General features: G+C 33.8%; 1 protein-coding gene across 1 annotated transcript in view; it reads right to left on the bottom strand.

The window, feature by feature from the left end:
* Window positions 1–1,246: 1,246 nt before the first annotated feature.
* The window catches only part of LOC128552215 (uncharacterized), a gene marked incomplete at its 3' end in the record, with an annotated part of 38,426 nt that continues 23,148 nt past the window's right edge, over window positions 1,247–16,524 (bottom strand). Inside the window, exons 9-14 of the mRNA XM_053533246.1 lie at window positions 13,555–13,728; window positions 12,240–12,356; window positions 11,968–12,007; window positions 11,670–11,735; window positions 6,693–7,097; window positions 1,247–1,364 (exon numbers count right to left, since the gene is read on the bottom strand). Coding sequence (XP_053389221.1) covers window positions 1,247–1,364; window positions 6,693–7,097; window positions 11,670–11,735; window positions 11,968–12,007; window positions 12,240–12,356; window positions 13,555–13,728 — 920 coding nt within the window. The remainder of the gene's footprint in view (window positions 1,365–6,692; window positions 7,098–11,669; window positions 11,736–11,967; window positions 12,008–12,239; window positions 12,357–13,554; window positions 13,729–16,524) is intronic.

The following is a 16,524-nucleotide window of genomic DNA, read 5'->3' as shown; positions in this document are numbered from 1 at the left end:
ATCGAGAGACCGCAAAATAGACAGGTTTCATTTACTTTACAAGGCCAATTATCCTGTCAAGTTTCAACATTCTGGGTCAGATGGTTCTCAAGTTATTGATTGTAAAGAGTTTTCCATGTTTAGGCCCCTATGACCTTGACCTTTTGCTCAAACGACCCAAAATACAACAAGGTTCATTGACTCTTTAAGTCCTATCAGCCTATGAAGTTTGAACGTTCTGGGTCAAATGATTCTTAAGTTATTGATCTGGTCCCTGTGACCTTTACATTTAATCAAGAAACCAAAAACGCATCAAGGAACATCTATTCTACATGTCCAATCATTCTATGAAGTTTCAACGTTCTGGGTTAAGTGGTTCTCAAGTTATTGATCAGAAACGGTTTTCTATATTCAGGTCCCTGTGACCTTGACCCTCGATCTAGTAACACTATACGTCTTACGGATAATCTACTTAGTAAGCCCGATCACCCTTTGATGTCTGAAGGTTCTAAGTCAAGTGGTTCTGCATTTTGTGATTGAAAATGAAGTGTGGCCACAATGAACTTTACCTTGATGGAGTGATCCCAAAATCAACAGAGTCATCTACTCTGTAAGTCCTATCATCTTATGAAGTCTGAAGGTTCTAGGTCAAATGTTTCTCTAGTTACTGATCGGAATGAATTTCCATGTTCTTGCCCCTGTGACCTTGACCTTTATTCGAGTGACCCCAAAAACAATAGCGGTCATCTACTCTGCATGTTCAATCATCCTGTGAAGATTAAATATTCTGGGCTCAATGGTTGTCAACTTATTGATCGGAAATTGTTTTTCATGTTCAGGTCCCTGTGACCTTGACCTTTAACAGAATGACATCAAAATCAATAGAGTTCATCTACTCTGCATTTCCAATTTTTTATGAAGTTTTGAAATTCTGGGTAAAGTGGTTCTTATGTTTCTGATTGGAAATGGTTTTCCATGTTCAGGCCACTGTGACCTTTACCTTTTATTTGATGAAGTCACTCCAAAACCAATAGGGGTCGTCTACTCTATAAGCCCTGTCACCCTATAAAGTTTGAAGATTCTATGTTAAATAGTTCTCCAGTTACTGATCGGAAATGAAGTGTGACGGACAGACGGACAGGACAAAAATCAGTATGTCTCCAAGGAAGTCCTGCATCTTTTGTTACTTACATGCTAAACCAAATTAGTAAAAGAAAGCTATATTCTGTGGATGAGTTTAACCATTTGAGCCAAAATAAATTATTACCTGTGACCTAAATCCTTACACGTCGAGCAGCAAAATATGTCATGGTCAGAACAATACCACGTACACTGCGTACCTTTATGATTACTACAAGTGAAGCCTCGGGGTGGACCACGGTCATCTGTTAAATAATAGTAAATATATTAATACTCTTGGCCACTGAGAACATTAGATGAGTGAAAATGTAAATAACAATTGTTTTCGGTTAATTGTTTTTATAAACCTTAACGTACAGCAACATTATTGTGATCATTTTTCGTTTCCTCTAATGATGTACAATCTATCAAGTGAAAATGTCTTTTGAATTTCGTTTCCTGTTCTCAGCGTAATATTCTCCAAACAGTCAAATCTCATTTAGTTATGCTTGCTTTGTCCACAAAGAGGAAGTTTTCTCCTCTGGACTCAAATTTGTCTTAACAGAATCCACCGTGGATTAAGAAGAATAGATCTTTAACGGCACTAAGGAACACAATTAATTATTGGATGTAACGCTGAGCTCGCCAGATATGTTATATTTTAGAAATCTGTATTTTTGATACACATGTAATATACTAGTGCATAAGGTATGGTATGAAACTGGAACATAGTACTTTATGTTCTAGATCTGACTCTATAAAAACAAATCGAATAATGGGCGAACAATTAAATCATTCCGATAATAATGAAACTTATTTTTGAAATTTCAATAACAATCACGACACCGACAAATATGTTTCAAACTGATCCACCAATAATGTATACATGTTTACAATGTACGTATACATGTAATTTAGTATTGACTTTTTTAATAAAGTGACATAAAACTTCCTAAATATCTTAGTAAGCCTTAAAGCGAAATATACATCTAATTCTCTTTTCATTTTGAATTCAGTTTAAGGATATGCTGACTTACATGTGTGTATAACATTTACCTGAATTTTTGAAGATAAAGCCGAAGGTCACCACGAAAAGCACTAGTATAAATTTGTTGGACGAAACAGTAAATCTTGATTTAAAGAAAAATAAGCATAATTGACTAATAATGTATGTCATCTTTTTATGAATCGGATAGAAGCTATCGATCTCTAGTGCTTGCCGAGTTATCACCAATGCGCAGCTGGCCGAGAGACGGTTATTTCTATCCGATTCGTAAATACATGACTGGAACTTTTTCTTGCATATTGTATTATACATATAAGCTTTTTTATTCTGACAGAGTATTTTTCATGCATGCCTATTTTACAAATACTAGAATGAATAAAGCAAACACAATTACTTCCTTCGAAACACTCTTTCTTATAGTAGAGAGTTTGAGATTTCAACCTTCGCCTTCCCCTTCAACGTCTCTTGCGAAGTTAACGTATGAAGTTGAAGTTCGATTAAAATTCCTTGAGATTTCAAACATTAGAATGAACCTTACTTCTTTTAATCCGCCCATTCAATTTATCTGTAATTATGATCGTGTTTTTCGTGCATTTTGATACCAATTGTCCGAAATGGTAGGAATTTTACAAGTGGTTTTAAAAATGAAAAAATTAAAAACATTTCATTTAATATAATCATCGCATGGATATTATATTAGAGCGATTACCAAAAAAAAAACAAAAAAAAAACAAAAAAAAAAAACAGACAAACAAACAAACAAAAATAAATAAATAAATAAAACGATAAAACAATGTGAACAATGTAAAAACTCGTTAGTGTTGCTCCAAACATTTAGGTTTTATATAAAATTATGTCAGTATAGTCAGTATACAATGCACGATTGTAAATCATACATGAGAGGAAATAAAAATGATTATTACATACCTAAAATTATTTTCCATTGGGTTTCAATGGACCGCGATCGTGCAATATTTTTCCATATCATGACGTTGAAACGCTTTCATATCGGACTAGTCCCAATCCGTGACTCTATTTACCTCTCCTGACGGTCGGTCCATTGCGGATCTCGTTTCTTTAGATTTTTGTTGCTATTGTGTGTTTGTTTAATTTGTAATTTATGCAACATTTTGTTTACTTTTACACTTTGATTAATCTGACCTATTAGATACCGGCACGTAGTAATTTATCAGACTGAAATGAGTTGGACTAATATAGGACGTGGAGTGTTTTCTTAACGTTGTAATGGAAAGAATCGCGTGACGTCCGTAGCGTCCGAGCGCACGTTGCGACAACAAGTTGACGTTATTTTCGCGGAAAATATTAATGCGCGTCAGTTTGATTTGTTTATTGCGTTTTCGGAAAATTGTTTTCCGTATTTTTTCCTGTCTTTCGTGACAGAACGATAATTTAGATATAAATTAATCATTTGATAGTGGATATGTAATAAAAAGGTTATCATCGTTCTTTCACGGACAATATTGCGCTCCTAAAGTCGCGCAATATTACCGCTGCAGAACTCGTGCATATATCCACATACAAAGTTAATAACCTATAATGATCATATCGACGTGATAATGACACTATGTATGACTCTGTATAATGCCAAACTCTCAGACAGCACAATATGATTTTAATATACTATTTTATAAGTAAAGCATCTGTGGATCCAGGAATTTTGGTTAGAGGGACACCAACATTAAAGAGGGGGTCACCAATTTCAAGGGTGGGGGGAGGGGGGAGGTGGGTAGGGGTAGGGTAGGGTCACACCGAGTTTCAAGACCGACTTTCTTTGTAAAATGTAAGAATCAAATGGGGAATTAACCCACAATTTTCTTCTGCCAGGCTCTGGTTCCGTGCATTTCAAGAATGGAGTTATCCCATACGGCTAACAGGAAACGTCTCTCATCATGATACCATAGATCTGAAATTGTCTGATGCTTCAGAAGAATTTTCCGTCTTACTAGTACCATTTTATGTTTGTAATTAAAACGCAATTGTCGTATTAAGTGTCCGACAGAAACAGATTGATTCTATTTGGATGTGAAAATAAAATATTCCACCAAATGATAATCGCGCGTAATTATTTATTTTTCAAGTAAAATGACTGTCATGCCATGTGCCTCCATCAAGATTTTAGTCTTTGATACCGAGTATGTGGACAGAGTAGATGTAAAAAGAATGAAGTTTCGACTTTCGTGATATCACATATTCGGACGTTCAAAACTTCACTTCATACGACAAAAAGGCCCATCTGGTATAATCGGTATCGCCTTGGGACACAAATATGCCGTAGAAGTTAAGTTTGAACAAAATCTCAAAGTTTCTCAAAATCAGTTGATAACTTCATACTTCCAGGTTCAATTCAATGTATTTAGTTAAAATCATTAGCCATACAAAATTCATTATTCTTATACCTATTGATAGTGTTTCGCATCAAATTTAGTCTAATTATATATATGGATAATCAAATAACTTAATAAGCAGAAATCCTGAAACTAAGCTTTTTATTTCGCATAGTAATAAAGAGAAGTCTTAGGCTTACGTGATATTACATGGAAAACTTTAATAGCAACGTGTGATATAAATAAACTACACGCATATCGGTGACGTTTTACCCAAAATATATATGAGAGACGTTGAAGGGGAAGGCGAAGTTTGAAATCTCAAACTCTCTAGTAGCGGAAAATAAACGCCCGTAAGCAGAAGTGTCGTCATGACGTTTCAGTGACGCACAGTAACAAAGTACCACTTTAGTTTTTATTAGCTCACCTGAGCCAAAGGTTTGTGACCGCTCAATGCCCGTCGTGCGTCGTGTGTCGTTCGTCCGTCAACAATTTTTAAAAAATCTTCATCTTGAAAACCACTAGGCAGAATTACACAAAACTTCACAGGAATAATTCTTGGGTGGTTCCCTATCAAAATTTTTCAAAGAATTGAATTCCATGCAGAACTCTGGTTGCCATGGTAACCGAAACGATTTTTTTTTAAATCTTCTTGTCCAAAACGGCAAGGCCTAGAGCCTTGATATTTGGCATATGTCATCATGTAATGGTCCTCTATGAAAATTATTTAAATTATGCCTCTGGAGTGAAAAAAGGCCCAGCCCGGGGGGGTCCCAAGTTTTGCATAGACTTATATAGGAAAAAACTTTAAAAATCTTCTTGTCTAAAACCACAAGACCTAGGCATTTGATATTTATTATGTAGCATTGCCTTGTGGTCCTCTGCCAAAATTGTTCAAATCATAACCCTGGATTGAAGGAGGCTCTGCCCAGGGGGTCTCAAGTTTTACATAGACTTATATAGGAATTTTTAAAAAAAATCTTTTTTTTTCTGAAACCGCAAGGCCTAGGCTTTTGATATTTGGTATGTTGCATTGCCTTTTGGTGTTCTAACAAAATAGTTAAAATTATTGAAAAGAGGCCCTACGCCGGGGGGTCTCAAGTTTTTATTTCTAATTAAAAAATCTTCTTGTCCTAAAATTCAGGGCTTAGGCCTTTGATATTTGGTGTGTGGCATTGCCTAGTGGATCTCTTACAAGAGTGTTCAAATTATATCCCTGGGATGAAAAGAGGCCCCGCCCTGGGGGTCACATTTTATATTACTTATAAAGGAAAAAGTACATAAAAAATATTGGATCATAGTTCCTAGACTCTTTGATTATAATTACCTGACGACCCCAGGTGATTAGGGGTCACCTGACTGTGACCTTGACCTACTGACCTACTTTCTTGTTTTTAAGATACAACCTTGAAATTTGGATGACATGTACAGTTAAGTACACAGATCTTAAAAGTGACTTTCAGTGACCATAAATATGATCTACTGACCTATTTTCTTTATATTTTCGGATCAGTTTGTCATTTGAATCATGTGGCTGATATTACTCAGGTGAGCGATTCAGGGTCATCATGACCCTCTTGTTGTTTTTAGCGTAACAATATGTTCGTACTGTAAAATAACACATTTTGAATCGAGAAATATGCTATAAGGAACGCAAAGAAACAGTTTGTCAAGGAACCTGAGATTTTGTATTTTACATAAACATTGTATAATCAATGCATGAATCGCTTGTTGTGATTAACAACACGAGAGTAATCTGGCATGGGGGTGCCAGATGGGTTTTGCCGGCAAGCACCGGAAACGCCAGGCCGGTGTGCAAGAATACATTTGGCTAGCATAAATGAATAATTTCTTTTGTCTGTTATTAGTAATAAATAGTATTTATCCTTGATTTTTAATTAATACGTCTCCATTAAAATTCACGTTTTTACTGTTAGCTGAATATTAGAATTATGACATGGTACATGTTTTCGAGGTTTAACATCACCAGAAAATGGCGTGTATTTCGAGAGTGTTCACAAACATGTCCTTTATATTTGTCTTTTTTTAATTTATGTTCAGGAAATGGTACAAATATACCATAGAAATAGAAAACATTAAAGATATGGCTTTTTAAACGTATCTCTAAATCAATAATACATGCATATAACCATTGTGCAAACAAGATACTCGTGCATAAACATAACTTCATTTTACTCTTGCCACCTGATTACTTATATAAAACACATGTACATAGTACTTACACAGACGCTTTCTTGTATTTTCTATGCTTTCCGATGAACAGCACACCATCACATTATGTATTTTTATGTGTTCCTCCCTCTCTAAGCATTTACGTAGAGCAACTACTTCTTCCTGAAACTCGTTTCCATTGATTAACTTGAGAAACCTTTCAATTGCCTCACAAGTTAAACAGTGGATTTTGATGTAGGCAGATTTCTCTATTTTCAAATCATCACCAGTCTTACAGCCTTTAAGTCTACTAATGTAACGAAGCAGGCGGTAAACCGATTCATCAGTAGCATTAATTGGCGTTTCTATTCTCTCTACGTATTTTTTCATGGTTTGATAAATACGTCGATTCCCTTCTGTGCTTGTCTCACCTGTTGGTCCGTTAACTTGTATATGTAGCTCTAGTTTGAAAGGATCTGAAATAAAATATTTTTGTTTACAGAAAGATAAAACATAAGTAACGACATCTGTAACAAAATGAATTTTATTTTCAATTTATGGTGTCTAATTTCTGCAATTTCGTGTCTGCGCCTTTTCGTGGACAAAGACAGGAAGACAATGGTACACGAAAGTGTTAACAACTACCTTGTTATTCTCTGCTGTGAGATCGAAAGAGAATATGGAAATGTTGTTAATTTCATACATCCGTGAGGTCATCTCCTGTCTGTCCGTCCATCTGTCTGGAGCATAAATGAAAAACCTTTCAAGATATTGACTTCAAACTGGGCATACAGTTAAGCGCCAATAGGACAATGTGCAGATAGATCGGTAAAGGATCAAGGTCACTTGATGTGCCCCAATGTCAAATCTTACGCCTTATTCATGAATTAAAACCGTTCAAGCTTAAAATCTTTGAACCTACGCCCGCACGCATACATGATGAAGACACGGCAGATCGGCAGTATTTCCAAGGCGAAAGCATCAAAATATTTATTGCAGAAATCAGCCACCATGATGGTGATTTGAAAATAATGAATATATTCTTGTGACTAACAGTGTACGGTATGTTTAACGGAACATTGATTCTGAATAGTTCGTTTTTGCGTAAAACTATCAGACACGACAGGTTATCATACCGTCAAGAAGAATGCATACATGTTGCTGACACTGTAAAGATTGGTATCATGATGAATTTTTATTTCAATATTCTAAAAAATTCTGACGTAGAACCTATCGCTGCACGATGTATTTAAGGAATTATATGTAGATTTTGCTGCAACTCTCTTACTTTATATTTTCATTATAACCACCGTTATATCTTACTATTTGGTCAATTCTAAAAAAAACATGTTTACATAAATTATGTTTTCTTGCAAATATGTAGCGGGATGATAGGATAGCGATAACAGGATAAACGGGATGACAACATCCTACAATCGCTGTCCTACTTTCCTAATATCACTATCATACCATCGAAATTATGTCATCCTACCTTTCTACCAAAACGCCAGGTAGATAATATTATATATTTAGATTTGCCCTATTCTTTTCCATTGAAAATTATGACGTTCATTTTGTATAAATAGCAAAACGACAGCCGCCAAAGTTACGACAATGCTACGTAATGTTTTGACGACGCCAACGTATAGTCAGGGAGAATGTTCCTTAGATGACGTCACAGGTCTTCCGCCTAGTGAACAGAATGGTCTGGAGCTGATTGTAATGTTAAATGTAACAAAAGGTATGCAGTTTGTAATATCATTTTGTTTGCAAATGGAAAGGAAATATAATGTACTTATTTCGCAGCTCATGGGAAATGACTGGCAGAATAGAATTGGCAAATGAAACATGTATTGCTAGCGCAATTCACAGATTTCCCGATCCTTTTCTGTCGTTCATTTCGCATGGACACCAAAAAGAATTTATTCATTTCTTTATTGAATACACCAGAATGTTGAATAGCGTTTTTTTTTTGCTATTAACGCATATATAGAAATTTATCGAAGCGCACCTTGAGTCATTATCTGTTATAATTTTCAAAATCTGTTTGGGTGTGATTTGTTTAAGCGTATCTTTATCAAATAAACGACGGTGCCTCTTATAGCTAAGAGCACAATGTCTACCTCTAATACTCTACAAGGAAGTAACTAATTCTATTTTCACGTCATTTGTATACCTCGTCCAGGGAGCGAACACATAACCTCACGCTCGGACACTGTAAAATTAGGCTACCTACCGAGGCGGTCTGTTTCCAGGAAGAACATTATTAATGCTGACTCGAAAGCTCAATGGCAAATTGAAATAATTATAGTTCAATAATTACAGCATATTTGCAATTTTAGTGTAAAGTATTTAATTTTAATCTTTGCTTCCAGTAAATGTTACCTGACTGTTAAATTTTATAACACATATGATAAATGTGGAGTTTACTTGTATGCTTTTGTGAATTATTAATATAATTGTAAAGCAATCAAATATTACGTTAGATGTATGTTTACAACACATTATAAGAGAGCTTTGGAAGAAAATATATTTCATATTTCAACAGAATTCAAGCTTTATTTTGTGAAAAAATGTTTGAAGCCTATTTCGTTGGTTCTTGAGTTCGATTCCTGCAGTTAACCAGTTCGATTATCTCAAAAGAAGAAGTTAGCGTTGTGCCCAAATCGGGATTTGATTACAGACTTTTAACATTGCAACCCGAAACAGGTAACAACTATATAAATAGGTCAGTCTTAGTGTGCTATAAGAACAACATATCATAGAGTCAAGTATACGTTCTATTAGTCGTTCTATCAGATAATATCAAAGAAAAGCGTATTATCCAAAACATGAAGGGCTCAACACCAGAAATGCAATGTGGCTCAAAATATTTGAAATATATTACCTCTTTTATGAATTTTCTGGCAAGAATAAGACCTTTTCGCATGACTTAGAGTCCTAGAACTTTGTTAATATATAGAAATATGCCCTGTCGAAGCACTGTTTTCAGACTACTATCAAATCTGAATTACGACATTTAATAAAAATGTTGGTTAAATGTTTACGCAGCTTATAGAAACATAAGAAAGACTACTTTAAATATATTATTGGAATTGTTTGTTAAATACTAATGAAAACGAATAATGATTGTCAAAAACATTTATTCCAACTAGGCACTGACTTTAGTTACAATAATGAGTATTTACCGTGTGTACTTCTGTAATAAGTTTATACAGAAATATTATAGAAATATCAAATTTGTAGATTTTATTTGCTAACTTGGCAATGGACATGATGATATTAAAACGTATCGTAACCATATGTAACAACACTATAGATCGGCCAAGGACGGTATTAATTCAGGACGTCTGGAATCTTCTTTTTAGCAGACTATTTTCAGCTTGGATGTATTGATACTAAAACCTTATTACTTGGTTTGACCACGACTGACAATGAATATGAAATTCACGTACTGTATCAACATTATGTTATTTTACTGGTGAAATCTTAAACAAATAATCATCTCTTTTAAATAATATGCTTTTATTTAGAACACATCGCGTACGTTAGTTTTGAATGCTTATTATAGAAGACACTCTAACATTAAAATTTATATCAATGTAACCCTTTCAGGACGTCTTTGTATGACCTGAAGGTTCATATCTGATCTCGATCTTATTGATAAAGGGCTTAAATGTTTCTAAATTCCGACACATTCTAGAGCCTTGCTTTATTTCTGGATGCAAATACTGATTACTTTTTACGGCATATATTTTTCATGTCATATGAGATATTTGTAGTATATATTAGTTTCCGTACATCAACGCCTTTATAAATGATTTCAAGGGACATAACTCTGACCCTCCTAATTTATCATAATGTGTGGGTAATTTTTAGTTTTTTGTCTGATAATAGTGTATGAGGTGGAAAACTAAAGTTTTTAACAAAGTGCATGATTCAGCTTTATTTTCGGTCAGATAACCTCACCTACTGCTTGTCATATAACGGATCAAAAAGTGTTTCATGGTAAAAAATCGGCTATTTTGAGACATGCTTTTCGGCATAAAAACAGAAAAAAACGTATAAAATTCCAAACGAGATACAAATGAAAGATGAAGCAAAATGTAGACTAAGTAATTAAACGCAATTACACGCTATAACGGAATGTACACGCGTCACTTTGTTTAATTAAATCCATTTGAATCAAAATCAGAATTGCGTAATAGTCTGCGTTTCCTGTTTTAATTCATAAAATTTCAAGGTCTGTTATAATCTTTTCATTGTTCTCAATATTTCGTATTTGTTAGTGTCTTTAATAATTAGTTCAATATAAATTCCAAATTCCTGATAATTTACAATGTAATATTTTAATAGATAGCTCCATTAAGTCTTTTAAAAAATAATTGAACTAATGTGCACGACGAATTTACAATAAATAAAACTGAATCCTAAGTAACGACACAATATCGGCCAATCGCACCGAAAATAAAATGCAATCTCAGAATATATTGCTCTTATTTATACGCCTGTTTATAATATTGCAATTGTCATTTAAATAATGAGACAACTTTGAAAAAAATACATTATCATTAATTATAACACTGCTTAGACATTTAACCGAAACTGTAGTGCGTCATTACGATTGCTTGATGCGAATTATGGCACACAAGTCTGTGTTGTGTTTATCACTTTCGCTTATAGCTGCCAATGCTGGCTAGCCTTGCTTGCATAGTGAAGAAGAGAGCCGCGTGTTCAAGTCTCTCAATGCCACTACATTTCATCTTGAGCAGTAAGGACATACTTAGTGCTCCGAGCGACAACTCGCGGGAAACTTGGCACTTTACGGCCCAGGCGAAGCAACGATGGACTCTGAGGATGTCTGTCCCTAGACATTCAGCACTCAAAGCCCACCGGTGTGTGGATACGCCCTGATACCCCAAAACAGAACTTCAGTTACGGGTCAGATAGTTCTGTCGCCTTATTACTGGGGACAGTTAAAGCCTCTGGGAGTAAACCCCGACAGAAAATCCGGAGTGGAATGAAAGAAAAAAATATTTACAATATACCTTTAGGTTTATTTTTTGCCGGTGTCGACCTTAGATCACGCATCAGCTGAAGGTCTTTCTCTGTCACTGAAACATATATCATTCTTTCTGCTCCAAACCACACTTTATAGTTTACTGCATTGTTATAATTCGGTCTTACGTAGTAAACATATAATGTATAAACGTTTTTTTTTCATAAAGATGGCTAAACCTATGAAAATTATACGAAGCATATTTTTTGTAGATAATACGTCTTCAAATAGATATTTAAGCAAAACTGATTTGAAAAAAAATATATCTGGTTAGCAATATTACATACTTTTCAATTGTTGCTCTAACTCTTGAACTTTCATATAATTCTGCAATACAAAAGAATTTATTAAGTCATTTAAGATTTTAGCTAAATACAAAGCTAGTTTTGTCTTGGAGTTTCATTCTATAAGTATGCAGAAATTTCTAATCAGTCTTTCAGAAAAATTATATAATTTTTATCAGACTTTTATTAAATTAAAACAGTATTCAGACAATGAATGCTATTTTAGCCTATAACAATGAAAAAAACATCAACATAAGAAAGATTGTGTTTCATACCTGCTTCTCGGCTTCCTCTATCTTCTCCGCTAATTCATCCCTTGCATGTTCTTTTATATCTTGTATTTGCTTTTGAAAATCTTGGGATATACGTATATCGATCTGTTTGAGTTGTAACTATATTGAAACAGACACTTTAACGATTTGTTACTACATGAAGTAAGCAGTGTTTTATTTATAAGTTCTTATAATATTATTATAGATTAATTGTTTTCAATTCAAAATCCTTCCAATTGCTTGTAGTAATACATGGCGATTGTTTTGTTAGTGTTTTAGAATACATGTTATTGAATAACAATAATGTTTTAACAATATCTTCACTGCAACAGGACCTTTCCATATTTACTTTTCTTGAATTATTGTTGAGGACACTTAATCAAAGTAGCTGAAATAGTTTATAGAGGTTCTTTATATTTTCTTGTAGCGATGGCGTTAAAAACAGAGCTCTGAATTAGTCTAACATTACAAAACACAATAATTGAGATTTGAATATATTTGTTCGCATGTCTTTAATGAGATGTCACATGTACATATTTTTTAAAATAAAAATGTGAAAACCACAGGTCGCTGGACACGACATAAAGGAAAACATTGCAGACTTGGTTTTATTGAGTCTGTTCGTGGACGTTAGCGGAAATGCATGCTACCGTCCACGCCCTCTAGCCCGGGTAGAGCAGAACTCAAAATTTGCAAAATTTACATGTTATAAGTACTAAAATATAATTTAGAGACATCCACAAATGTATTCATACGGTGCTGCACATTGAACTTTCAATGATGCACAGAGAGCAGTTCCATGAAAAGCGGTGTATGGTCACCAGAAAAAAATAATGACTTAAAAAAGTATTCGCTTATCTCAAAAGAAATAATGTTAATCTATGGATCATGTGGTTTGATCCCCGGGCGAGGCATTTGTTCTCAGTGACGTTGTGATATAACACATTAAAACCATTAGTCATCCACCTGCACAACGAGTTCTGGGTGCGAGCTAAATTTCAAATTTATTTTGAAGAATTCGACGCTCGTAATCGAATGATAATGTACTTAATTCATTGAATATATTTCATTTATTTATTTTATTCTATAAGTACTGGCTTGAGTATTAATAAAAATGTATGACATAAAAATGAATACTTTCCACTCATTATTACATCTACTTTTCATTCTGAATATATATCATATTCAATGTTTTAGAGTATTCCCTATGATCTAAAAATGAAAAATCAACCAAAAAATTCTGGTTGGTTCCTAATTTCACCCAAACATGAAGACAAATCATGTTTTGTATATCAAACAATAATATACGAAAACCTACCTCATTCAGATAACCAATGGCGTCTTGAGCACCTGGTTGTCCGGAAAGTGGGGCTCCGCCTTTGGCATCTTTAATTTCCAATACGGCTTTGAACAAATCAATATAGCATTGCAATTGACCCTCTGATAACTCATAGTTAGCATTGTGAAGTATATCATTGCGTGCGTCCCTCGCCTGTAACAATATTTATACAGATTAAATAAATAAATTTCGTCAGATACCGAATGTCAACAAAACTTGTATCATTCACATACTGTTTATGACATGTTGCACTACGTTAACACTCGGTACCAAAGTTCAAGACAGGCTGGAACGATGTAAGCACGTTTTGAAATTATATATATATATATCCAAAATGTATTGTTGCTGAACAATACGGATAATATAGCGGGGAAAAAAGATTGAAGGAAATGCCTTTTATGATATTACATATTTTAATTCAGTAAAATTACAAGTTAAAAATCTCAACCGGTTTTACAATTAATATGGATCTTCAATAACACGCGCTAAATTTGATGACGAAAAACAAGAACACAGAATTACGAATTGTAGCAGAGGAAACTGTGGATTATGCCCTCATCTTCTAGAAGGAAATACATATACATTTAGAAACGGTAAAGTATTTTTCTTTTGTTAATCTGGCTGATAAACTGTCCGTTTTCATTTTATAAAATGGGAATATAGTAAATTTTGGCTCTGTTGTACAGAAAATGTCTATATGACTACTTACAGGTAATTGTTTTACCGATGGGTCTTTAATTTGTTGAGAATGAATTGTTCTTCTAGTTCTCAATTTGTCTCCGGTTTGACCTATGTAATATTCATGGCAGTCATTACATGCCATAACATAAATTACATTTTTCACACCACAGGACACGTTTTCATTCACATAAAATATTTTTCCATTAAAGTTGAAACTATTGAATTAATTCCCTTTCTTTTATTGTTATATATTTAGACACACTGACGAGCCATTCACGGCGAAAGTAGTTTGTGACTTTTCTATTAAAATTTAAGAAAAACTAAGCCAGCGTGTGAAGCCATTTTATAATTTTACGATATTTTTTCCCGTTTGCAAGGAATTAACAGCAGTAGACTTCTGTGATTTTTTCAATTATTTTAATTCTTCACTGCAAGCGCTTACAATTGTACACATATCTTTAGGCAGTTTACATTTTGAAATAATACAATGACGTAACGTCATAACAAAAAATTACGGGAAACGTCGTAAATAGACGTTGCGGCAAACTTCAAGAAAAATGTATAATACACTCAAGAATACCCTGTGTACATGCACACAAAACTTGGCAGAAACAGATATTGTACCATTTAAAAAGGGGAGTTAATAACTGTTCTTAAAACATATTTATGCTCGATATATAAGTTAAGAAATAACATTAAGATGTACTTCAAAAGTAATAATAGCTTAAAAATCAGTTATGGATACTGTAAAAAGAAAGAATTACTCAAATTACCCACTTGTTCTTTATGACAAAAGTGGTATAAAGTCAACTATAGAAATAGCATCAAAAATTAAAGGGAGGTAATAAAATTTAAAGATACAACTGTATTACAGGAAGGAAAAGAGATAAAAATTAAAATAAAAGATTTAAAAAAAAGCAATGGTAGTACGTTAAGTATACACAGTTGATAATATTAATTTTTAAACAATTATGACCAGTACTATTCTCAGTGTTAAGTTAAATGAGAAAGCATGTATAAATATGAGATTCAATTTACAGAACACAAATACATTAAAGTTTTAGGAGCTCTCCATGCGCGCGAGCCTGAACAACTATTGACAAACGCTATTAAGTTCCGGTTTCAAGATATTTATAAAATGTAGTGCCTTCTCATCTCTGAAACTGTCACTGCTAGTCAGATTTTTGTAAAGAGGGAATATTTTAAACTTCCCACCAGAGCATTCATGGATATGTTTATTTACTTTCAGAATACGTAGTTCATCGTTATTAGTTTGTTGTCTATGCAGTGTCATTCGTCGGCACAGTTTATTCTTTGTTTGACCGATATAAAATTGTTTGCAATTCGCGCTGATGATAGAATAGATAACATTTTTTGAAATACAATTCATATTCTGTTTAACAGTAAACGTTTCACCATTTGAAAATTTAATTGAGTCTCCTTCTAGCAAATCTGGGCACGTCTTACACCTGCTTCTGTTGCACTTTGTTACAGTCGCGATATTTTTCACCATATCAAATTTGGATTTCGATAGAATGCGGTTGCCTTTTACTATCTATTATTCTTTTCTATTGCAAAACACTTTTCATCCTGTCACTGTTCTATAGCATTGCTTTGCATGTTTGTATTGCTGGTGACATGCTTTTATTACGTGGGTTAAAAGTTGTTACAAATGGAATGACATTATAATCCGATGTTTGATTTTCGCGATCATTTGTTGCTATAGGTCCTTTTGGTTTCGATTTCCTTTTTGATTTTTTGTTTCAATAATTGTAACTTTAATTCCTGCCACCCAGAACATACTAAGGTTAATATACCGTTTAACTTAGCTTCAAGAATAGTCACTATAGTGAAAGATAAACAGTTACAAGAAAGACGACTTTCAGAAATAAAGTAACAATTATTGAAACAAAACTATCCGGAAGAAATTATTAAGCACGGAATATCAAAGGCGAAATCAAAAAGGAAATCGAAATCAAAAGGACCTATAGCAACGAATGATCGCGAAAATTACTGACTTTTTTAATATATATGTATATATTTAAAAAGTCAGTAAAATCCTTGTGCAGGTATAAAATATATAAAAGTTCAATTCGCAAGGAATTAACAGGTGTTATATATATTTAACAACTGCAACGTCATCTAAGGAACGTTATCCCATGAATACAGTGGCCTGTAATCACTAAGCAGCGCTTTCGTAACTTTGGCACTTTTCATTTTGCAGTTCATACAAAATGAATGTAATAATTTTAAATGGAAAAGAATAAG

This window comes from Mercenaria mercenaria, unplaced genomic scaffold (genome assembly GCF_021730395.1).
Source record: "Mercenaria mercenaria strain notata unplaced genomic scaffold, MADL_Memer_1 contig_2166, whole genome shotgun sequence".
In the NCBI taxonomy this organism is placed as follows: Eukaryota; Metazoa; Mollusca; class Bivalvia; order Venerida; family Veneridae; genus Mercenaria; species Mercenaria mercenaria.
The sequence above is the reverse complement of the archived record's forward strand: the minus strand, read 5'-3'. Positions and strand labels throughout refer to the sequence as shown.